Source organism: Paralichthys olivaceus, chromosome 2 (assembly GCF_024713975.1).
Source record: "Paralichthys olivaceus isolate ysfri-2021 chromosome 2, ASM2471397v2, whole genome shotgun sequence".
In the NCBI taxonomy this organism is placed as follows: domain Eukaryota; kingdom Metazoa; phylum Chordata; class Actinopteri; order Pleuronectiformes; family Paralichthyidae; genus Paralichthys; species Paralichthys olivaceus.
Window position 1 is genome coordinate 2,608,162 of NC_091094.1, and position 24,345 is coordinate 2,632,506.

Genomic DNA, 24,345 nt, shown 5'->3' on the forward strand with positions numbered 1-24,345 from the left:
ATTTAATATAATCTCTTAATCTCATGTGATCTAGTGTCTTTTAAATTTGTGACAAAAACACACTCACAGACTGGATACTTGATATTTAAGAGCCGCTCCAGGCTGTAGCCCATTTGAGGATATGATTTATTTCCTCTAGAAAGTGGAAATTTTAACTTGTTCATGCAGACGGCAGCGTCTGACAGCTGATAGATGCTTTATGCCTGATGCCAGGGTGTGAGTAACGCCGAGCTGTCATCACACCGGCCTGAAGTGTGACAGCTAATAGCCTTGAAGCGTTTTAACAACATGATGCAAGCTGAGCTGCGTATCTAGAAAAGTGAAGTTTCACTGAAATTTCTTTTATCTGGAGCCAATTTAAAGTCTGATTCAAACTTGGTTTTGCCCCTTGAGTCCATCTGGAAAACGTGTGAGCAGAAGTTAAGCATCAATACATTTTGTTTATGAAGCATAATAAACTTAAAGGTTGTCATACTCTGATTCTGAGAGATCGACATTAGAATCTGATGTTTGCTGTCACTCGTTGAAGCCATTTTGTCCAGCGCCATCTTGGTTTTTGAAGCCAGAAGTAACCACATTGAGGCTTCTATAGATGTCAATCACACGGCCACGCCCCAAATGCTTAGAGTGCTTCGTGGACTATTTCATTACTAATCAGCTGTTTTGAAGAAGAAACTAGAGATGGAGACGATGAACTCTTTAAGAAAATGTTTCCTGACGTTATAAAGTGAGAATCAGAATAATTTTCTCGTGGGACTTCTTCACTTTCTGGACGAGGAGTCTACGTTCGTTTTCACATGAAGGAGAAAATGATTAGATAAGATGAGATGGGACAAGATAAAGTACCATCGTCCAGTATCATCTAGGATCTTCTCCAGACCCTCAGTTAACTTCAGTCATAAACCGTTTAAAGGACGTCCCTGAAAATGAAACCTGCTTCATGGTTTTTCCTTTCTAACGTGCTCCCTCTCGGTTTCAAATAACGATGCAGTGAAATCAGTTTCACTCTGATGCAGCGATGAGAACACCGTGTCTCTCTCTCGCTGTTATTTTAACTCTCAGTTGGTATAATGCTAAAAACGTGGGCACTCCTGGGACTGTGTGGTTCGATGGATTAACTTTTTTTTCTTCCGGTTGGGAGATGAATGGGATATAAAGCAGCATGAACATCTCATTCGTTTCCCCTGGACTGACCCACATTTTCAGGATGGCTTTCTCTAAAATGGTGTTTGATGAGCTTCAGGGCGAAATAAACCAATAGTGAAAAAAGACTTTAATCTCGGTCTCGCCCCAGTCTGTCAATATAAATGTGACCCTGGAGAGATTTACTCCAAACGTGTATGAACGTTGGAATGTGTTTAAAATAAAAAAATCTGGTTAGTTTGAGCTCATTTCTTGAACACAGATATGTGTCTGATCGATTAATTAGGACACAGGTAACGTTCAAACTATTTTTAGAAGCTCCGGGATGAATTCTGCAGTGACGCGGTCTCTTTCTTTAAAGCTCTGACGGCGCACGGAGCTGCAACGAGAGTAAAAATAGCTTCTCGCGGTTTTAAAGTCGAGCTTCAGCTGATTGAAGCAGCTAAGTGATCAGAGCAGGCCCACACTTTATTTTTCGATGTATTTTTCCTGTCGTAGCTGGAGTCACAGACTCTGGAGCAACTTTAGACGTTCGATAGATGTTTGTAAAGTTAACGCAGACGGATGAGAATTTAAGGAAAGGTTCTGAGTAAATTATTACTTCACCTGCAGAGCAGCTTCAGTATGTGCTGAGCCACACTAGTTCTTTTATGAATAATCTCGTGGTGTCAGGCAAAGTACTGTCAAAACTGTTGTGCTGAGTATATCCTAAGAATTGTTTCATTGCTTCAGTTCACTTCTGTTTGGTTTAATGTAAAAAAACTCATGTGTGTTTACTAATGTGTCTCATTATGAATGTAAATGTAAAGTTTTTTTCATCTGTTGTCGATGTCACCGTCATTTATATATCACATTTAAAACAACTTGGTTGAAAGTGCTTTGCAAAGTTAGCAGTACAACAAGAAAAGAAGCAATGCGTAATATACCTAATATGATAATAAAATAGAATAAAATCTTTATTATTCACGTTTAATGTTTTCTAAGATTCATTTTAATTTCTTCTTCTTCTTCGGTCTGCGTTCCTGCAGAAGAAGCTCTTCTCTCCGTCTCATGCATTTCTTAAACGCACATTTTACAGATCTTATTCCAGATAAACTGGAAATTTAAAAGTCATCGTTTCCTTTGCAGGGGAATATTTTGATTCATTTTTCCATTTTAAATAATGTGAATTTGTACGAATTTCCTGTTTTTGCATCCACAAAAGGTTGAATCAGCGTCACATTGCATCATTTAAACCGCCTCTAATCTGACATTTATATGAAAACGTTGTGGATTATTGCCTCAACACGAAGGCTGAGACAGACACGTGATGACAACATTAGACGGGATATGAGGTGATTCATGCCGCTGCCGCTCTGACTAACACATAACTGTAAGACACCAGTGACGGTCACAGGGAACGACACTGTTATCCTTGGGCTTTATTTGCATGAAGGCACAGACAAATCTCCTAGACCCCCCCCCCCACACCGTCCGCAGCTGACTGAACTGTGTGTTCATGTCAACTCGATGGAGGCCTGTGTTCATCTGGCTCCTATTTTTACGATGCATCCACTTTCATTCAGGAAAACCTTTTGTCCTTTTTAACCCTGAAATATTCTGTTCATCTGTAAATCGTGTAACAATCTTTGTGGTTATGTGCATAAACTGTGTAACTGCCTGTGCAGAGTTCAAGTGTGTACGGGGTCAGATCTACCTGTCGGCGGGGCCTCCTGGCCTCACATAGGTGACCACTAGGGGGCGTGATCTGTGCCAGTCCTCTTGTGTCCCACCTGAAGGAAGAGAAAAGAAAAGTTGACGCACGAAAACTCACATTAAGATGATTTAACCTCCCTTTAAAGTAGCTGTAATTTCATCCATCTTTATTTACAATCTACGTGTTAAACAAGGAGAACGTGATCTGCAAAAACACAAAATATGAATTCAGCTACTTGTTCACTGTATTCTGCTTCATATTTCCACAACGATCTGAAAGTGACGAATGCAGTCAACATGAAATAACACCGACCACTTCAGAGATGAGCAGCATTTCATTTACTTAAATTAGTCTTCTCTGCCTTCACGGCTTCATTTTTCTCTTTCAGTCCTGATACAAAGAATTTACTGTGCGTCTCTATTTTATTTAATTTTTTGCAAAACGGTGCATTCGATCGATAATATTCATTCATTCCCTTCAATCGTAGAGGAAGTGGTTCGTCTCACTGTTTACCTCTCATCACGAAACCAAAGCTGTTCCCTTCTTTGTGCAAACAGATGTCGATTGTCTTTGATATAACCCCTGAGGTGCTGTCTGGTGCTGTGAGACGGAGGGAGAGAGAGACGGAGGGAGAGAGAAACAGAGAGGGAGGGAGGATAAATAATTTTCTAGTTTGCTTCTGCGGCTGATCATATTCATTCAATAGATGGAGGGTGGAGAGTGAAGATACACATACGAGCAGCGTTACTGCAGCAGGTACAGAGAAGTGATGAAATATTCAAGTTTGAGGCACAGATCAAGAAGTTTGAAGTTTTTTTTTACACAAAAAAAAAAAAACACTTCATGAAACAAAGACTGAAAAATGACAGAGACGACTTGTTTATCGTCGAGGGGAAACTAGAACTACAGACATCAGCATCGTGGCTGCACCGAGACAACGTTCAGGGCCAAAGCTGAAACAACGACTGCTGGAACTAACTACCTCCGACCTGAAACCTCAGGTCCCTGGCATGTACCTGTAGGGGGCAGCTCATACTCCACCTCCAGCAGGACTCTCTCCCCGACGTTCTTCAACAAGCTGATGATCTCCTCGTGCCGCAGCTTGGTCAGATTGATGCCGTTCACCGACTTGATGTAGTCGCCAACGTTCAGCTGGTCGCTCCTGAGCCGGACGGGAAAGAACGCACGTGAAGACAAATCGTATATCAGTTGTATTATAACGATGTTTTACTTAAAGGACCAGTTTATCGTCTTTCGCTCCTGAGTACGATATCGTGGTGACAAGAAAGACTGAATGTTTTTCTTATTTTTTTGATGGTGTTCAATCACCTGGCCGCCAGCCCCCCAGGCCGCAGGTTCGATACCCGTGGTTTCCCATCCTTGTCGGTTCCTCCTGAGATGGTGAGACCGAGTGTGCTGCCTTCTTTCTTCACCAGCTCCACCATGGTCACCCCCCGCAGAGCTTCTAACCAAAAACACACAGACACATAAAGACGAATACACACACACACACCCACACACACAAACACACAACAGGCAAAGAGAAGGACGAAGGACACACACAGGAAATGCAGCAGAGAGATAAGTGGTTAGAGGCGGCCCTCTCTCCATCCTGATTCCTGGATTAAAGCGAGATACCAGGAAGATAAACTAAAAGACGTCTGTCGCCGTGCGTGTCCTTGAGTCAGACACTGATCCTTCATCTGCTCAGTGAGAGAGAATCTGCTGAAACGACTGAAATGTAAATGTGAAGGTCAGAGAGGATAAACATCAGTTAGTGTGAAAGCCTGAACGCTCCACGCTGAAGTTCATGACGGCGATGAAAAGGTTAATTTAGAGACTGAAAATCTCCAGAGAGAAAAGTATTTTTAGAAACGAGAGACACTGAACTCACATTAAAGGAGCATTTCAACAATTATACACTTTATACACTAACATTCTTGGTTCATGTGAAGTGCCTTGAAATAATGCGTGTTTTCATTTGGTTCAGATCTCATCTCCAGACAGAGACTCTGAACTCCACTCGAACACAAATATCTAAAACCGTATTTATTTATTATAAATAAAATCTGCATTTAAATAATCAGTTGAATAAACAAACAAATCTGACAATCCGCACATGAACAGCCTTTAAAAGTATTAGTACTGTAAAATACACTTCATATAACATTTCGGGGCAGAATTTGAAATCCCCTGACTGAGGTTGAGACGACTGACTGGACCCAGCGACTCCTCTGTTGACGGTGAGAACGAGGATCGAGGAACACCGGACCACTACACACGTATCGCTCAATGCAACAAAATATTCCCCCAACGCTCAATTAAAGCAGTGTATAAACAAAGGCCTCACAGTGTTTCTATTACTAACTGCAGCGGAGCAGCTATTCTCAGACTGAGGTAAACAAGTTAATGGGTTGACTCGGGACTGACGAGCTCAGTTCACCTTCATCCTCCTGCTGCTGCTTTGAAGCGAGAGTTCAGAGTGAACGTTCACGGAGACGAGTCAGGTGTGTGTGTGTGTGTGTGTGTGTGTGTGTGTGCACAGATTTAACAGATCTCTACAGCTAAATGTGATCAGGTCCACATCTGTAACAAGGCTCTGAACAGCCACGACTGGAGGTTAGAGGAGGTTAGAGCAGGTTAGAGGAGGTTAGAGGAGGTGACTGGAGGTTAGAGGAGATGACTGGAGGTTAGAGGAGGTTAGAGAAGATGACTGGAGGTTAGAGGAGGTGACTGGAGGTTAGAGGAGATGACTGGAGGTTAGAGGAGGTTAGAGAAGATGACTGGAGGTTAGAGGAGGTTAGAGAAGATGACTGGAGGTTAGAGGAGGTTAGAGAAGGTGACTGGAGGTTAGAGGAGGTGACTGGAGGTTAGAGGAGGTTAGAGAAGATGACTGGAGGTTAGAGGAGGTTAGAGAAGATGACTGGAGGTTAGAGAAGATGGCTGGAGGTTAGAGGAGGTGACTGGAGGTTAGAGGAGGTGACTGGAGGTTAGAGGAGGTTAGAGAAGATGACTGGAGGTTAGAGAAGATGGCTGGAGGTTAGAGGAGGTGACTGGAGGTTAGGGGAGGTTAGAGAAGATAACTGGAGGTTAGAGGAGGTTAGAGGAGGTGACTGGAGGTTAGAGGAGATGACTGGAGGTTAGAGGAGGTTAGAGAAGATGACTGGAGGTTAGAGGAGGTGACTGGAGGTTAGAGGAGATGACTGGAGGTTAGAGGAGGTTAGAGAAGATGACTGGAGGTTAGAGGAGGTTAGAGAAGATGACTGGAGGTTAGAGGAGGTTAGAGAAGGTGACTGGAGGTTAGAGGAGGTGACTGGAGGTTAGAGGAGGTGACTGGAGGTTAGAGGAGGTTAGAGAAGATGACTGGAGGTTAGAGGAGGTTAGAGAAGATGACTGGAGGTTAGAGAAGATGGCTGGAGGTTAGAGGAGGTGACTGGAGGTTAGAGGAGGTGACTGGAGGTTAGAGGAGGTTAGAGAAGATGACTGGAGGTTAGAGAAGATGGCTGGAGGTTAGAGGAGGTGACTGGAGGTTAGGGGAGGTTAGAGAAGATAACTGGAGGTTAGAGGAGGTTAGAGGAGGTGACTGGAGGTTAGAGGAGGTGACTGGAGGTTAAAGGAGGTTACTGGAGGTTAGAGAAGATGACTGGGGGTTAAAGGAGGTTAGAGGAGGTTAGAGGAGGTGACTGGAGGTTAGAGAAGATAACTGGAGGTTAGAGGAGGTGACTGGAGGTTGACACTAACCTGTTCACATGTAAGAAGACATGACTTCATGAGGATAAAGCTTTTACTTTGAAGTAGATGAGAAACTTTGAAGAAGCTGCAAAACCGAAGATCACCGGCACAGATAAAATCAAACATTTGAGTCGTGCTGATACAGATCTGCTCCTGCGTTATCTTTAGCTTTATCATTAGCATTTACAAAAACAGGAGCTTTTGCAGATAAACAGTGATCTCTCATTGGTCCCCTACCCCGAGCTTAGGTTTGATAGATGGTGATTAGGTAAATCCTTCAGGCAACGCTCAGGATCGGTGAGGTGCTTCACAACATACTTATCTCTGGTGGGTGATAAACACACACACACACACACACTTTATCAGAAAAGCACTCATTCGTTAATTAGTCCTTGTGCTGCTCACATTTGCATAAAAGCACCAGAGCTTTTACAAACGAATCCTGATGCAGTGAAATACTCCTGAAATGAAACCTTCACAACATGATGCAGAGGCGACCGTGTTGGAATTGCATTTTATTTCTATTATTTATTTTACAACTTTGCATTTTATCTGCTAGTTCATCTCGACACCGTGGATGAAATAAAGTTATAGGAATAATTATAACGCGGTGTGATACTAGAGAGGAACCCATAAAACGAATTATTTAAAAATTCTGCAAGCAGAGGACCGTGGAGACGTCTTTCCCAAGTTATACTGACCCATTGTGTTGCAAAACAGCCTCTGTCTCACTCACATACATTCATACACGCTTATGATTTCATATCCAACAAATGGCAAGAAGGAAACGGCAACAGTGATGTGGATGTGTGAGACAGATAAAAAAAAATAAAGGAGGAGACAGAGAGACAGATGAAAAATCCAGAAAACTTAAATAAGAACCACAAAACATAAACTCGCAGTGACATCTATTGTCTGCGTTTGTAAGATTTTCTGAGTAATAAACCAGAAAAGCAGCTTCATAAAAGAATCCAATCTCAATCCACACGGGGAAAAAAAAGCCTCTTCAGCATGAACATGATTGACAGCTCGTTCTCAGCTTTATCGTAGCGACATACGGCGTGTGTGATAGTTTGAGTGTGTAATCCAGACTTCTGTTTCATTCATAAACTCAGCATCTGTTCCCAGTGACGACAGAGTAAAAAGGCTTTTAGCTCAATTTGAGTCAGATTTATGCTTCTGTGTTTGACAAAGAGGAGACGAGAATCTGTTGACAGTGGTTTCCATAGATCAATAGACAGATAGATATACAGATCGAGAGATAGATAGATAGATGGATAGATAGATGAGGTATACATACCTGGTATGCTGTGTCTTCTCGAGGCCATGGTTTGTTCTTGTCCGGATATATCCTTTGTTTTTCCATATGGTCCGTCATCTAGAGAGAACAGAGTGCATCATAAACCTTCAGAGTAAATCTTCCCCTTTTTGGTTTTAAGATAAATGTATTTTATTTTTCACGGCGACAAAACAGAAGCGAGCAGTGTTCTATGATGCTGCACATCAAGAGCCAGAGGAAAGGGGGAAGAGTTACTGACGTTATAAATATGAGTTCAAGGTCGATGCTGTGTATCTGAGCATGAGGTGAACGCGATGGCAGCTCGTTACAGATTAGCAGCAGGCGTTTGGGTGAGAACTTTAAAGAGGCAGAGGTCGAGATGATAGAACTTTATCTCGACATAATATGATTGTTTTTTCTCAAAAATACATCCTTTCTGTTATCTATCCTGCTTTTCCTTTAGGGACGAGCAGGGAGGACGAGGCCAGGCCACGCTGAAATTGGACAGAAGACGAGGTACAACCTGGACATTCGTGAATTTAGACAAACATCATTCACACATACGGATAAAACTAGTTTGAAACTAGGAACCTTCCTGCTGTGCTTCAGACTGCACCACCGTGACCGTCTGCTAAAAACAACTTAAACAAACTTCACGGTGACACATCCCAACTTTTTGTAACCTTCTAAAAGTTGGAAAGTTCTCAGTTTTCAGTTTGAGAGACAAAAGAATTTCTCAACCCAGAAATGCACGATGTTAGAAATGTCAGGTCTCTTTTTTTTTTCTCTCTCTCTCTCTCTCGTACCAAAGCACAGAAACAACCAGACAAAAATGTGCATCTGCCAACACTCACTCATCACTGAAAGCATTTCATCTCCGTCAAGTCTGACAAATTCATACTCTTGTTTTCTTATTGACTATTTCTCCTTAAACCTCCATGATATCCCAGAATTCCCTGTCTCGGTGCGGAACAGACACTACAGGTCTCTCTGCGTTAAAAAGCTGCAAAATGCAAAGGCGGTTTCACGGCTGTTCTCCTCCTGACAAGTAAGAAATTTGTACTAAAATGAAAACCGCCCTCGTACATAATCTACTTAGCGGTATCACGAGTGCAATTGCACCCACGTTGTATTTACACCCTTGTAAGTCGATTACACGTAAGGGAGATTTTCCAGGTACAGTGCCGACACAGCCAGTCAGCGTAATGCTGTTCTGTAGTAAGGACGGTTGTAGAGTGTTGATGGAGTTAGTCCCTCTCTTGTTGAACAGTGAAACGACTTTGTTATATGACACGGGGGGGGGGGGGGAGAGACAACAGATGTCTGGTTTTATGGACTCTGGCAGAGACATTTTCAGCTGAGACATGTTGGGATTTTATTACTTGATAAGATAGAAATTCTGCTCTGTTCACATCTCTGCAGGTTTCTATATCTGCTGCAAGCTGGAGTCAGGAGGAAGTCGTCAGTTTGATCCCGAACCAACCAAGGAATCAATCATTCCATGGACCAACAACTCAACCGAAGCAACCAATCAAAAACCGAAGTGAGCAATTAACTAATTAACTGACCGACCGACCGATGACATGAAGTAAAACAGCCATTTTGGTGTTTAGGTGGGAGACACTGAATTTGACAACATGGCAGGTCGTGATGAGGTGAAATCAAAACTTCGTGGCTGGCTGTAGTAGTAGGTCATACAACCACATCCCCTCCATGTTATTTGATGGGTCATGTGGAACAAACTGAGAAAATCAAACGAGTGACTATCAAATCATCAGCCTCCGGTTCTAACTGACATTACTGGCGCAAGATGGCGTTCCGTGTGGGCGGGACATTTTACATCGTTGAGTCACTGGTCGAAAACAGAGTTTGGGTAAAGAACAATTTAAAATCATGAATCTTTTTGCTGTACGTTTTCATTGAGTCACATTTTTTTCTTTGCAATTCCGTATTCTGAGGCCTCATCGATGATTTAAACATGAAATTAAGTATTTCGCTCACCCAGTCTCTTTGACTCAGTTTGACAGCAGCTGTGACAGCGGGGCTGACGCTGTTGTTCTTGTTGTGGCTCTGAGGGGAGAGGATGTGTCCTACTTTACAACCTCTGCTCAATCACGGAGGGGGGGTGGGGCGGGGGGGGGGGGGGCTAAGTTAACAATTCATACGCTCGTTCTCAACTCCTGACAAACCCGACTCCAGAAGTGTCATTAAGTTGCATAATAACGAGGGACAATTACACCACAGCTTAAACGCCAGCGACTCCGTGAAACTTCCTGAGTAAAGTATTTTTTTTTTTAATGCTTTTCAGCACCTGAAGCAACGTTATAAACCGGCTTACTATCATCAACAGGACATTTGAAAGGATTTTAATGTCCTGCAAATTACTTTTCCTGCTTTTGAATCTTCTTTAAATTACTTTCACACTCTGTTCCACAACACAGCCTTCAAGTCTAAATCATACTGAGGCGACATCACTGCAGCAGTTAGTTTGTGTGTTCTCAAGCTGCTGACATTTCAGGAGACTGTCACCGAGCTTCACTAGTGCTGTTAATGCAGAGTCGCCCTGCGGCATATTCAGCAGCATATTTAATTGTAATTGCAAACATTCAGGTGATATGTGCAGTGAATATGTTCCAGATCCGGTGGACTCTGATTTATCAATCCCTCAGTTTCATACAGTGATCCATTTCTGAAATGGATGTGAGACGTTATTCAAGGGTTGAATTTCTGGGCTGTACATAAAGATGTCCCGCGTGTCTCAGCGTCCTTCCACTATCCAGAAATTAATTCCGTCTTCTGGCGCAGTTGTAATATGGAGCCAGAGTCGTGTTAGTGATCAATATTGATGAAATGTAAATCATGACAGATGAACAATGACTTGGACATGTCCAATCATCTTTGAGACATTTACCAACAATAAATTACACTTTGATCGATATTCCTACGTAGCTCTTGTCTCCCAACCGCCTCGACATCACGACTTTTAAATACGCAGCGCGTCCCCGCCGGTAATGCTCAGAAATCACTTCCTGGCAGTGACAGTGGAAAAAGAGGCCGTTGTTGTTGTGTCTCTGAGTTTATCTCCACAGAGGTGTAATAACTTTAAAAATTCATCAGTTCACGATTCAGTTGTGCTTGAAACCGCTTTGGCTGACTGCCTTAGTGCTGAGGGGACGGCACAGACACACACACACACACACACACACACACACACAGACACACACTAACATGCACAAGCCTCTAGCAGCAGAGAATGACACACAAAAGGGGTTTAGTTCACCTGCATGTGCAAAATACACAAAATACTACAAATACCAGTCCCCCACACGCACGTTTAAGGCAACTTGACCACTTCTCTCTCTCTGATGCTCTCGTCCTCTACATCCACAAACCTCTGCTGAGTTTTCGATGTTTCAGTACGCTGCAAACGTATTTGTCACAACAGCCATGAGTGAGCATAACACACGATCTGCTCGCACACTAATATTCTTTTACACACATCAGCTCCACTCTGACACATTTTTCCTTTTAAAGACCTATTTTCCGCTGCGGCTCTGATAAATTAACCTCTCCTGGTGAATCATTTGAATGTGATTAGGCTAATGACTGCTGGCGCTGTCGGCTAACTGAAAAGATTGAGTTACAGACGAGGCGTCAGGCCAGATTTTCCTCCCGCAGCCGAGGCGCGTGCATTATGTTTACAGCGCAAGCGTCTTTTCATGCAGACGTGCTAACGACCTTAGCACGTGCGGCGCAGGTTTGACAGAGTAGAAGATGGATGACATCGAAAAGAATCGGACTAAATATGAGACGATAAAATTCAAAATTCCTGTCGAGGCTGAAGAGACACCTGCTAAACCTGTGTGTGTCTGTGTGTGTCTGTGTGTGTGTGTGTGTGCATGGCTCCATGAAAGAAACACTAACAGACATTATTCTGACACACCTTCCAGAATTCCCTCAAGCTTTTGCTAAACCTTTAATGAAACACGCACAGTCACGACACAAACGCTGCGTACACATCTACCTAAGACCTAATACATGATGTGTATTAGTATGAGTAACATGTGACTTCTCGAGGCCTAAACACGACGTGGAAACTCTGTTACCTCATTCTGGAATAAAACTGACTCTGTCTTTGTTGTGCAAAGTAGAATTTCCCCAAAACATTTTAGAATATCCCTTTAAGGTTTGTGCTTTGACTTTAGATGCACGCATATTTTTTTTTCCCAGAATCCTCCGAAGCTACGACTGAGTCTATTAACAGAGACACACAGTGAGAAACGCTGACATACATATGCATCAAGTTATTTCGCCTCAAGGTCATCGGAAACCTACGAGACGGAGAGGAGGCCGTCCCCACAACAATACCCACAAACACGACACACATCTACAGCATGAGCGTGCTCTGACAGACACTCAGGACGATATCACATAATTACACAAACACATTCAGACACACAATCTCTGTTTCCCTTTATCTGTCTCTTCACAAACACACGCTTGTTGCCAGAGGGCTCTGCTGTGCTGGCTGCAGCCGTGATGACCTCACGTTATCTACGAGGTAGAGTGACACACACACACAGCACACACACACACACACGTCACTCCATTCTTTATGGACATTTTACAACGATGATGATAAACTTTATTTGTACAGCGACTTTTATACAAGATGCATGCAGATCAAAGTGCTTTACACATACATCATAGACACACATGTAGTTTAAAGGGTATTTTATATTCACAGCACACAAACTGATCTGGAACGAGCACACAGATCTTTCAGGAACACACGTGCACGCTCACACGGAGGCAGAATTCAGACGTGATGTCTCTGGGTGCGACGGGGAAGTGCCTGTGTGGGCGGATCTGAAATATGATTAAAGTTTCAACCTCACACACATGCAGCAGGAAGCGTAGCAGGAGTGAGGCTGGGCCACTTTGTGTTAGCGGCAGCGCAGCAGTACGACACTTTTCAAAGTAAAGGTGCTTAAAGTTGAGTTTTACCTCTGAGTCCTCTCACAGAGGAGCTTCAGAGCGGCTGCCTCTTACTTCTGCTGCAGACTCAACTTGAAATCCTGATTTGTTGTCAGGACACATTACATCCAGGTCGGTCTGGGGTCAGTTTAGTTTGCGGCGAGTTCAGGCTGGATGTTGTTGCTTTCGTTCTCTGTTTGACTTTGTTAATCATCTGTTGTGTGACGTGTTTCAAACAGACGACTATACTCACCCAATACACGACACGACAACAGTAAGTAATTACAGTGGACACTCAGAAGGGCTAACATCTCCGTCCAGAACAACAGTCCACCTTAAATCCAATCAAGCGGCACGGAATTAAACTCACAGATACCAGTCCTCTGATTTAACCAGATTGTTCTCATTGTTCGACTGAAGTTGGGGGATTTATTAGAAGAAAAGTGTTCTGATGTTTTTGTCACTAGGATTAATTAAGCATGTAGAATTAATTAAAGCTTATTTTCCAAGCCTCTAACAGTAGTTAAAACTTGATTCACAGGTTGGCTCCAAGTTTGATCTGTTGAACTACAGAAGAACAGAAAACCAGAGTAAATCTGAGGTCTAGAGTAAACTTTACATCCTACGAGATAAAATGTTTTCTGATTAAAATAAACGGGACAAGGTGAAGTTTGAAGGATCATTTCTAAAAGGAAGAACTACGACTGGCCTTCTCTACTGTAGTGGTCCCCAAACTCTGGTTCAGGAGCCCCAGGGGGTTGAAAGGGGGGGTTGCATGAATTAATTACATATTTTACACATGATAGTGATCATGACAAACAAGCATCAGCTGCAGCAGGACAGTTGGACACACTGAGACATGTGCACGTTGGACATTATTTTGCAAACGTAGCTCAAATAAATATCCTCTATATGGAGAACGGGCGTCACGACGTTTTCCTCACTTTTAATTTTGGGAATCAGAGGCTGTAAAGTTTGGGAATAACTTGTGCCTGTGTATTTACTCAAGTGTAAAAACCTCAGATGCTTCAAGTATTCTGACTTAATACACTTCAGTTCTGCTACCAAATTAAAATAAGCCCCTTTAAACCTCTGGACGTTACAGTCACTGCGAGCTCTTTCTTCATATTTGTGTTTCTGTCTCTATTGTCGTGTGCTTGTTGTTTTCCATTAGCCAATAGTAACCACCCTGTGACAACATATTATTCTCTTTACTTATTTATTTGTTCTTTTTTTGGGTCTGAAGGTTGAAAGAAAACTATTGTACGCCTGGAATTGCTTCTTTTTTTTTTTTTTTGGGCTCCTGCCACAATAAATCATAAAAACTTTATTCTCAGGCACAAAACAAACAGAGTCTGACAATCCTAACAACTATTCTGTAGTTTACTGTGAGTTAAGTTCTACTGTCCGGGTTTATATCTACAGAACTGACTGGAAAAGGAACATGAATCGTTTTTTTTCTGAATAGAACCACATGATTCACAACCGTCATCAAGTTCTATTTCTTATTTTAGGAACTACAAACAGTAAATGGTATTTTTGAGCTATCTTGAACTAACAACGAGCTCTGGGGACGTTACTACACAGTTTTATCCACTAGAGGTTCTGGAAGCACAAACCATCATGTCCGTCAGGCTCAACAGCTTCACAGTGGAATCAGCCGCCCTCGTCTGAACGCTGCGGAGATCTCTGTACGACAGCAGGAAGCTACTTGTTTCCCTCTTTCTGACAAAATGAAAGTGCGTTTAATCGCAGAGAAAATCAAGTTTTAATAAGACCCAGAAGATTAAAGACTTCTTCGTATTGTGAGAATACTTCCAAGATCTTTACGACCACGAGGCTCCAGCACTGGACACAAAAGCACATGTCCACATAATGATGCTGATGTTTTGTTAATATGCATTAGACACGTGAATGGAGATGTGCAGCTGCAGGTCTGTATTAAAAATGGAGCCGGCAGATTCTCAGCACGGATAAAAGAAAACAGGAAAGGAGACGAAATGTACGGAGCTGCAGCCTGTTTCATTTATGTTGAATCAGGCATTTAGGGGACACACCATTATAATCAACCAGCTATTCAGTGAAACACCTTTGTAGGCGTCCGAAAGGAAATGGACTATGTGATGATGAGGTCAGACAGAGAAAGAGACACCTGCTACAAGACAGAAAGAGTTCCCAGTGCTCGTTTTCTATCAACTTGCTTTATAGAAAAGAAACAAGTTTTCCAGCCTCCTCAAAATCTGCAATTATCTCTTAAAATCGATGCCACACGAAGAACAGAGATGCATCACAACGGGGACAGCACGTCATTCAAATATTTTAAATCAATAAACAGGTTGTACTCATCGGTCTGATTCTATTCTCTATGTTTCTTTTTAACACATTTCGTTAAAAGTTTACAGAAACTAACAAGTGTTTTCAGACATGTTTTACACCACAGAGCTGCTTTATCGTCCAAAACCGATTCAGGAACACGTCCCCCGGGCGCTGTTTCGGAGGGGGAGCTCGGTAACACCACTAACGTCGAAGAGTTCCAGAGCCGACTGCTACAGAGCTGCATTCACCTGCTTTTCAGTATATGTAAATATTGAAAATGTTTCATCTACCAAGTTTGAAGGAGATCAGATGAACAGAGGGACTTTGCTAAAATTTAATTTCGTCATTCAAGTACAAAGACACACAGCAAACGTACAACAGAGCAACTAACCAAAGCAAAAACTTTGCAGCAGACTCCTCTCAGTGCGTGTGTGTGTGTGTCTGTGTGTTTTAGTTTTATGTGTTTGTGCACATGATTCCACACAAACACACGCTCTGAGTTATTGAACGCCAAGTCGTCTGATTGCGGTCATTACGATGCTGAAGGTGCTGAAGATGTGTAATTAGCTATTGTCCACGACGACGCTTGCACACAGTGCGACTGTGGTTATCAAACACACAGACACACAAAAAAAAAAAGAGAAGCGAGCGAGAAAAGACAAAATACCTCAACTGTGCTCAAACAACCTCAGCCTGGGAACACACACACACACACACACACACACACACACACACACACACACACACACACACACACAGCTATCTCTCACCCACACATACAGCAGCTATGGAAGGAACAAGCAGTAATTAGGATGTTTAATGGTTCCTCTGTTGTGGTTAATTGCAGCCTTTATGGATCTGTTGGTGGGGGGGTGCAGAGGGGGGGGGTGGGGGGTGTCGCCGCTGCTTTAGCTCTAATGATCTCATGCTTTTTTCCACTTTTTCCTCTGTATCTTTAACTCTTTCTCTCAGAGGTCTGAACGTTATTTGTGTAAAGCTGGTGCGACAAAGTGATGCAGGATCCTCGTGCGTGAATACGGACTCATCAGCTTCAGTTGTGTCAGCACCGTTTCATATTCAAAACAAGCGATGCACTGGATTCGTGTGTAATTATCATAGATATCTGAAATCTGCAAACTTCCATCCGTCCGTTATCTTTACCGTTTAACACTCTGGGGTTTGCAAGGCGGAACTGGAGCTAATTGCAATCCGTAAACTCTTTAAAGACGTGACATGAAACTAGGCTGGCTGACACGAATCTGTACAAATTGGCAACAACTTCAGCCAATCAGAGCGATGAGGTGACTGAAAGACTCTAGATCACAAGACAAGGAGGCATAAGACCAGTGGGAGTCATCACAGACATTGTATACGTTGTGGTGTCCGTGTCCTGGAGGTGATAGCATATAAATTATATCACTAAGTCTTCCACAGCAGGAGGCAAACCTCCCAAAAAACACAGCAAACAACAGAAAAGCTGGTTTTCAAAACAAGAAACGTCTCCCGGACGAGGAGAGGCACACACGGGGGGGAATCAGCCCGGCAGGTGTACGACAGGAACGGGAAAAAAAGAAAACATCTAAACTCCTTGTGAAGTTTAGTTTAGTTTCTTTCTCCCGACAATGCCGCAGATCTGACACGAGGCTGAGATAACTCTGTCGACAAGATTCAGCGGAGGGCCGGCGAGCGGAGGCGGAGAAGAAAGAAGGAAATGAGACGTAAGCGGTGAGAAAGACAGGAACCTTCATTTATCAGTCACGTGGTTTCATCCTCATCAGCAGCTGCACACTCCGCCATGATGCACCTGAGCGCTCCTTCAAGTAAGACAGCTAAATGCCTAAAAATGTAAATGACAGAGGCAAAAGAACGAAATTAGATGAATGTCATTAGACGGCAGACTTCACTTCACTTTCATTACAAACTATGAAATATTCATGTGCATCCAAAATATTGAATCATGTGCGCATGTGCATTTGTGTCTGTAAGTTCAGTAAGTTCACAGCCATGTGCTGCCGTCACGTCACGGAGACGAGACGCCCTCCTGGAGGATTACGGTTTGCAACATGCTGAGTGAAATGCACTTTGCAGAGGAAGTGCGGAGGAAAAAACTGCAGGCGTCATGCACAGCTGATGATAAGATCCGAAACGCTCACTCCCCACAACGGTCGATATGGAACTCTCAGCGCAGTCGGCCCGGTAATGCTCAGAAAATGAAGTGGATCAACCCGAGCGGTCGGCACAAAGCCAGGGCGGCGATGAAGCCCTCATCATTCATTTATTCTCCATTTCTCCTCTGCTGGTGATTTTATGTGCTCATCTCCCCAACGGTAATAAAGACATTTAATCAATATCCAACTACAATGCAAACGGCACAAGAGGTAATGAACTATATTTTGCACATTCAGTAAAGAAAGTTATGAGGAAAAGACCGTGTTGAGTTATCTGACTGCAGAGAGGAACGTTTCCTTTCAATCCCTCACGAGAAAGAGCAGCATGACGTTTCACCAAAACATAAACAGGAAACATTCAAAGTGTCTGCGTGAAGCTGGGGGAAAGAAGAGCAGCAGCAGTTTTGTTATCAACTCTGTTACCAGAGTCTCTGGGGCCATTTTAGAGGAGAGTAGTTCCCACTATGCTCACTGGTACATAAAATAGGATGGAGCTCACCTTATTAATGCCGCTGATGCATCCGACTGACTCCACTACAGCATTTTATAAATGCACAGTGTAAAAGTAACTTCATGCTGGGATCGTGTTTGCTGTAGTTTCGAGGCTTTACTCTGAAGGTGTGTGGAGACAGTGAGCTGCGGGGATCAACCCACCGTGACGTCGCCAGTTCAGTTCTGAAGTTTTGACACCAGATGAACAGAATTGGAGGACTTGAAGACTTGAAACTAGATTATGAACTCCTGAAGGAAAATGTTCACTGACGTTATTAATCTAATTAAAAAGTAATTTTCTCATAGGCTTCAATAATACTTGAATATTTATACTCATATATACCAGTACTACTTTGCACCTTTCTTAACTGCATTGTTTTGATTCCTCTTTATTTGGAGATTCTACCGTTTTAATGTGAATATCTCATCGTATTTATTTGTAGTGTTCAGATTCTCGTCATTTCATTGCTGCTTATCTGACCTCAGTACTTTAGTTTCGTTCCCGCTCGTGTACCTCATGTTTTGGAATGACAACAACTCTTCCAGGGAACGTAGCTTTCAGACGCTTCCGCATTAGCCTCTCTTTCCGGACCTTGGGTCTAAAGTTTGAGCTATAACAGATGTGCAGATAACGACAACAACGTTTTGGAAAAGTTAACTGAAAAAAAAACCACGAAGATATTATGATCATGTGATGTATAATACGTAAAAAGGTAACAAACCTACTACGAAAATGTTGGAATGGGATTTTTTTTCGTACGTATCTGAGGCAGGAGCAGTAACACCTGGTTTCAACCACTAGAGGCGCTTCACATGTGGACGTTCAACAGGGACCAAATCAAAGCGTCTCCCTCGTTAGCGGCGACAGTCACGACACATAAACATGACACATACAACGTTCTTCTAGAGGTTCACCTCTAGAACTCTAAAAACGTGGAGCGGTTCAATGCGACCTCCACAACCAACGATCAGCTTCAATCAAGCTCTGGGAAAAACTTAATTAAAACACCAAAATGTGGAAAAATACTTTCATAATTCATAATTTCAGCAAATGTAAAATATGTAATTTCACTGATTTGCATTTTAACCTCCGTCATTTGACACCTGCCGTCTCTTAAAGCTGGATTAAAACCTACCTGTGCATTAGGCTCAGCGTCATAATAGCTGCTGGAAATGTACAATGGTGCATAAAACCACAAGAGCTGTGATTGGTCGGCTCTGAGCTGCTCGAGTTTTCTTCTACGCCTCTGTGGCACAGTTAGAGACAGAATGTAAATATGTATCTGCACCCGAGGCGGCTACGGAGAAACAATAACACGGCACACAGAAGTAAAATCCAAACAGTTTCCCAAAAAATGAAATAAAACTTCATGAAAATGACACAAAACCCCAAAACTTTATCAGTAAAACACAGAATCAACTTGCATCATAGGACCTCCATGCAATGTCTGGCTGACGAGAGGATTTCTGGGAAGTGTAGTCCAGAACGCCACATTAATAAGAGCTGAAGACAAATGGACAACTAAGAGCTCAGTCTCTCCGTCCAGTGGAAGAATTTCCCCTCGCACTCACCCACACTGTTTGCCCCAACGTCCCTCCTCAGACCGCAAAACATGACAGCAGACATGGAGTTTTCCTTATGAGAGTAACATCCACAGGACAAGACAGAGAAACACACAGACCGTAAAAGAGAAGAGGAGATTTAAAAAAAAAAAAGAAAAAGGAGGACGGAGAAAGAGACAGAGGGAGAGATGTGGACTGCCGAGCGCTCGGGGAACACAGTGGCGATGATAAGAGATGACTGGCGCTTACGTTACGACCGCTCACCCCCAGAGAGAGAGACAGAGAGAGACAGGGGAGAGAGAGGTACATATTGAAACGGAAGGAAGAGAGAGAGAGATAGCGTGGGATGAGCTTAGGGGGAGGAAGTGTACGAGTGAGTGTGGAAAAGGACTGCAAAAAAAAAAAATCAAAAAGAGGAATTCAAATCTGATAGCACAGGTATTCGACGTGGGGCTGTTTCATCTGCTTACAGTGGCATGGTGGCCAAGTGGTAAGGCGTTGGTCTTGTAAACCAAAAATCATGGGTTCAATCCCCATCCATGCCTGAACAACGTGTTTCCACTGAGTATTTTACCAGATCTACTGTTAGGTCAGGAAGGCTGCTGATTACGTGACGGCATGGTGGTCAGGTAGACCACCGTTGGTCCTGTGAACCAAATATCAAGGGTTCAATTCCTACATATTCCTTTATAATATGTCTCCATTAAATAATATGCAAGAAACAGATTAACATTTAAGGTTTGTCACACTACATTAAAATAATTAATAAGCAATGAATAGAGGATCCTTCATGCACAGCAATCGGTGGCATGGTGGCCAAGTGGTAAGGCGTTGGTCTCGTAAACCAAAAATCATGGGTTCAATCCCCATCCATGCCTGAACAACAACATCATCTGTGAGGGTTGTAGTTCCTTAAACAATGATTACTGCAGGAAGTGGACAGCCTCCTCTTCAGACTCGTGAGCTCAACCTGCCTCGACAATAAACAGTGTCACAACACAATTCATCTATTTTTAACACGGGAGGTTAAATGTGTTTGAAGGAGGAACGAGCGAGGAGGATGAGAGGGAGACAGATTGAGAGAGAATGGGCACAAAAGAAGGGATTGAACGCTCGAGGGTAGAAGAGTGAGATGGGGGCGTGTGGAGGTATGAAAGGAGAGAGCAGTGATAAGATAGAGCGACCAAAAGGGAGAGAGAGAGAGAGAGGATGTTTCCAGACATCCCACTTCTCCTCCTCCAGCTTCTCTCCACATTTACAAAACCATTTTGCTGATGCTATTATCTGCAGCGGCTTCCAGAGAACCACCATCTCAAAGTGGCAGTTTCTCCCTCATAGAGAAAAACGTGGTATTTGGTTTATGTGGTATTCTAAAAAAAATATCATGACACAATTTATACCGTGGAGATAATTTACTTACTAATTCTACCTTTAAACAGATTGATTATCTTCTGCGAGTGCAAGTACATGTGTGTCTTACATGTGAACAATACCAGAACTGAACTGGTTGTAGGGACAGCTCCCCACCGACTCTTGTTTTACAGTGGCATGGTGGACAAGTGGTCAGGCGTTGGTCTTGTAAACCATGGGTTCAATCCCCGTCCATGTCTTTATAATGGGTAGCAAACGATAAGATGAAAGCAAAAAGGGCAACATCGGATTCTTTATTGGACAGATCGCTGTTCTGATCACTTCCGTTTTTTTATTATTATCTTAAATGTGGTGAACGTCCATAACGTGGCTTCATCTGGTCCAGCTTCCATTTTAATATCCCAGTGGAACACACATCAACTAACTGTGCATAGAAAATCTTTATGGCTGTACCATTAACTACGCGTTCTTTCTGTCACGCTCCCTCGTTTCTAATAATTTTCACATGCCCTCCGTTTTCCCCCTCTTGCACTCTAATCCTCTTTTCTTTCTCGTACTCCTTTCTCTCTCCTCTGAGTAAAGTAGCTGCTGCAGGTTCTTTTTCCTGGCACACTGTCGAAAATCATTAAAACTAAATACAAAAGCAACGATGTAAAAAAAAAATCAAACATGCACATGCATGCACAAATGTCTTGAACACAAACACACACACACACACACACACCCTAATCTGTCTGCTGGCTGGGTGAGCGGGCAGAGACACTAATAACCCTAGTTATTACTCCCTCACAGTCTGAAGGCCGCCCGCCCGCCCGCCCGCCTGCCCGCCCTGCGCTGCCTGACCTACTTTCCTCCCACATCCCAAACAGCTCAACCCTACATCTTTCCATCAGCAGAGGGTCTGAGTCACATTGTTCAATCTAGTCCGGCGACGAATCACTCAACAGTTGATGACAGCGAAGCATGTGACCGTGCAAATTGTCTTTTTTTGTGCGCGTTTGAGGGATAAGAATAAGACGTGCTTTCATATCACAAGTGTCAGATAGCGACACGTTAAGACCCGACTCGAGTCTGCCTGACAGCGGACACCTGCTGCAGCCAGAGGACAATCTGATGATAGGCAAGTGATTCAGAAACCAACAAAATGCACTCGTGCAAATGTACAAAGTGAAGGTGGAGTGTCAGGCTCCACCCCAACTCCTCCAAATATGGTCATTTCTAGATGCCAAACTCGAGGCCTGTAAATTGGTTAATTTCACAAATAGTGCATTGGAAACAAATGCAGTGAAGGAAAATATCTGGTTTCACTACTTCACTAAACATATTGTTAAAGTCTCTCCTCATCTTTAGTTCAGCAGCTGAAAAGAAAAACGAATAATCGTCCGCGCTGCTTCTCTGACTGAACATTGGCACATTTATTTCAAGCCTTGGAGGAAATCTTGAATAATTACACAGCAATTACAAGATGAAGTCTCTTATCTCTCTCTGTCACTTTTTAAATTTTAAACTCATGACGACTCGGTGATGATTCTCGTCTCAAATTAACCCAAAACTGAGACTCTGAGTTTCAAGGAAACACAGAAAAAAACCACGTTTTTCTCACGTTATAATTCAAAAACTGAAAAATTTACATTGTTCAAATAACTTTTAAGAAATATTTTGGATAAGTTTCTATATTGAAATCGTTTTATGAATTTATTCATCTTCATTCTTCTCCAACGAGAAGTGGAGACGAGTCGTCCCTCCTCTTATCTACAGTTTATGATTTAACCCCAGAAATCATGTCTCCCTCCAACATCACACATGGAAACCACCATGTCTGCAGCTGATTATTAAAATCTGATATGATCTGTTCAGAGTTCCAATCAAAGGGCAGCCAAGAAATATCCCTGTTTATCTGCTGGGATGCAAATGAAACTCATATGAAACTACACAATGGAATATTGCTGTGTAAAAAAAAAAAAAAAAGCCTGAAGTCTCAGTGATAAACACAACTGTGTCCTTTTTTTTCTCAGAGTTGTTGACTGGGCAAACGGAGGCTCTGTCTGTGAGTCACTGTTTCGAGGACGATGGTTTGGCAGTGTTGTTGTTATTCGAGCGACAGCGAGCGCAGAGGAGAGAAAACGTCCTGGGCTGAAACCAAACTCCTGATTTCAACCTACAACCTCGAGACTTTTCCTGATTGTTAACTTGCACATTTACCGAGATTACTTCAGCGAGATAAAGACATATTGGAAAAACAAATGTGTCAAAGCGGATATTGATTTCAGATGCAGGTTGAGTTTCCACCTGACCCTCTGCTGCGTGTCTCCCCCCATTCTCTCTGCCCATTTCACACTTGTACTGTCCAGTCAATAGAGACAAGATAGGGACACATTTTGGACATCTTGCTGGGCCTCACATTCTAAAGGTGTGTTTGATTGTTGAGACCTGGGTTTGTGATGTGATTTAGGGTTAGGGACTGTAGGGAACATTCTTACGTCAATGTGTCCTCACAACTATGAGAAGACAAAGGTGTGTGTGTGTGTGTGTCTTTTTTCGAGGCTCTTGCAAAAAAAAGATGGAGGGAAGTAAGGAAGGAAGGAGGGAGAGAGAGAGAGAGAGGTGGAAGGAGGCAAAAGAAGCATTCACGTACATGAGTCATGTTAGCTTGCTCTACACACACACACACACACACACACACACAGTCTCCAGACACTTGAGATCACATTGTATATTGCACATGGTCAGAGCTCTTCTCATCTTGTTTCTGTGTCTAGTTTACTCTCCGCTCTCTCGCTCCTCTTTCCCTCGCTCTCTCTCTGCTCCTGTGGGTTTCAAGTGCAAATGAATCCACACTCCGAGGATTATGGGTAAGTACTTTAAAGTGGCAACTGATGGCCTCCTGTGGCTGAGTTAGGGAAACACACACAAACACACACACACACACACACACGCACAGTGGGCAGCTGATTAAGATGCACACAGATCTAAGTGTCTAGACATGGTCTGACCATGCATACACATAAACGCCCACTCACAAAGATCAACAACCTGATCTGCATACACACTTATTTTCTCTCCGTCTCGCTCAGAGTGAAGGATCCATTCAACACAACAATTTGTATAAAATTATCATGGAGCTCCAACAACATTTGTCTTTTCAGGAGAATATATATATATAGTTTACGGCTGCACAAAAGATCCTTGGAATCCATCTCAGCTTTAGGTAGCAGATATGTGGTCACCTGAATAATAAAGGTGAAATAATTAAGTATAAGTACGTGTAATGTAAATTAACTTAAAAAGCTACATGGAAATATCTATGAAATATTGATAGATATCTAAAAAAACAAGTATATATGCAAATATACCATGTGACATGTGATTAAAATGATTATTCTCAATGAGGAAATAATTTAAACATGCAAAAATCTACATATCGTGTATAAACCATTACTTTGAGTTGAGATTTCGGCAGATGAGGTTGTGGTGAATGAATAAAAGACAAACACAAATACACACAACGGGGAAAAAATACTAGAGCCCTTTTTATAGCATGGTTCATGTGGTAAAAACAACATAATGTGCACGACATCATTATTTCAATCATTAAAACGACAACATAC

The 24,345-nt window shown here is 42.7% G+C and overlaps 1 protein-coding gene and 2 non-coding genes across 13 annotated transcripts in view; 2 read left to right on the plus strand and 1 right to left on the minus strand.

Moving 5' to 3' along the window:
- LOC109644230 (glutamate receptor-interacting protein 2-like) overlaps window positions 1–24,345 on the minus strand; it is a 175,875-nt gene that overhangs the window by 24,855 nt on the left and 126,675 nt on the right. For 5 of the 11 annotated variants that reach the window (XM_069516231.1, XM_069516197.1, XM_069516179.1 and 2 more), the window contains exons 2-6: window positions 7,872–7,949; window positions 4,169–4,304; window positions 3,856–4,001; window positions 3,353–3,439; window positions 2,840–2,915 (exon numbers count right to left, since the gene is read on the minus strand). In XM_069516231.1, the coding sequence (XP_069372332.1) occupies window positions 2,840–2,915; window positions 3,353–3,439; window positions 3,856–4,001; window positions 4,169–4,304; window positions 7,872–7,949 (523 nt within the window). Of the gene's footprint in view, window positions 1–2,839; window positions 2,916–3,352; window positions 3,440–3,855; window positions 4,002–4,168; window positions 4,305–7,871; window positions 7,950–19,375; window positions 19,602–24,345 lie in introns of those variants that run through there. The other 6 variants (XM_069516236.1, XM_069516186.1, XM_069516241.1 and 3 more) reach the window with 3 other exon arrangements.
- On the plus strand, window positions 19,840–19,911 carry trnat-ugu (transfer RNA threonine (anticodon UGU)). Its single transcript has one exon. It is a non-coding gene; the product is annotated as a tRNA-Thr (tRNA).
- On the plus strand, window positions 20,173–20,244 carry trnat-cgu (transfer RNA threonine (anticodon CGU)). The gene has a single exon. It is a non-coding gene; the product is annotated as a tRNA-Thr (tRNA).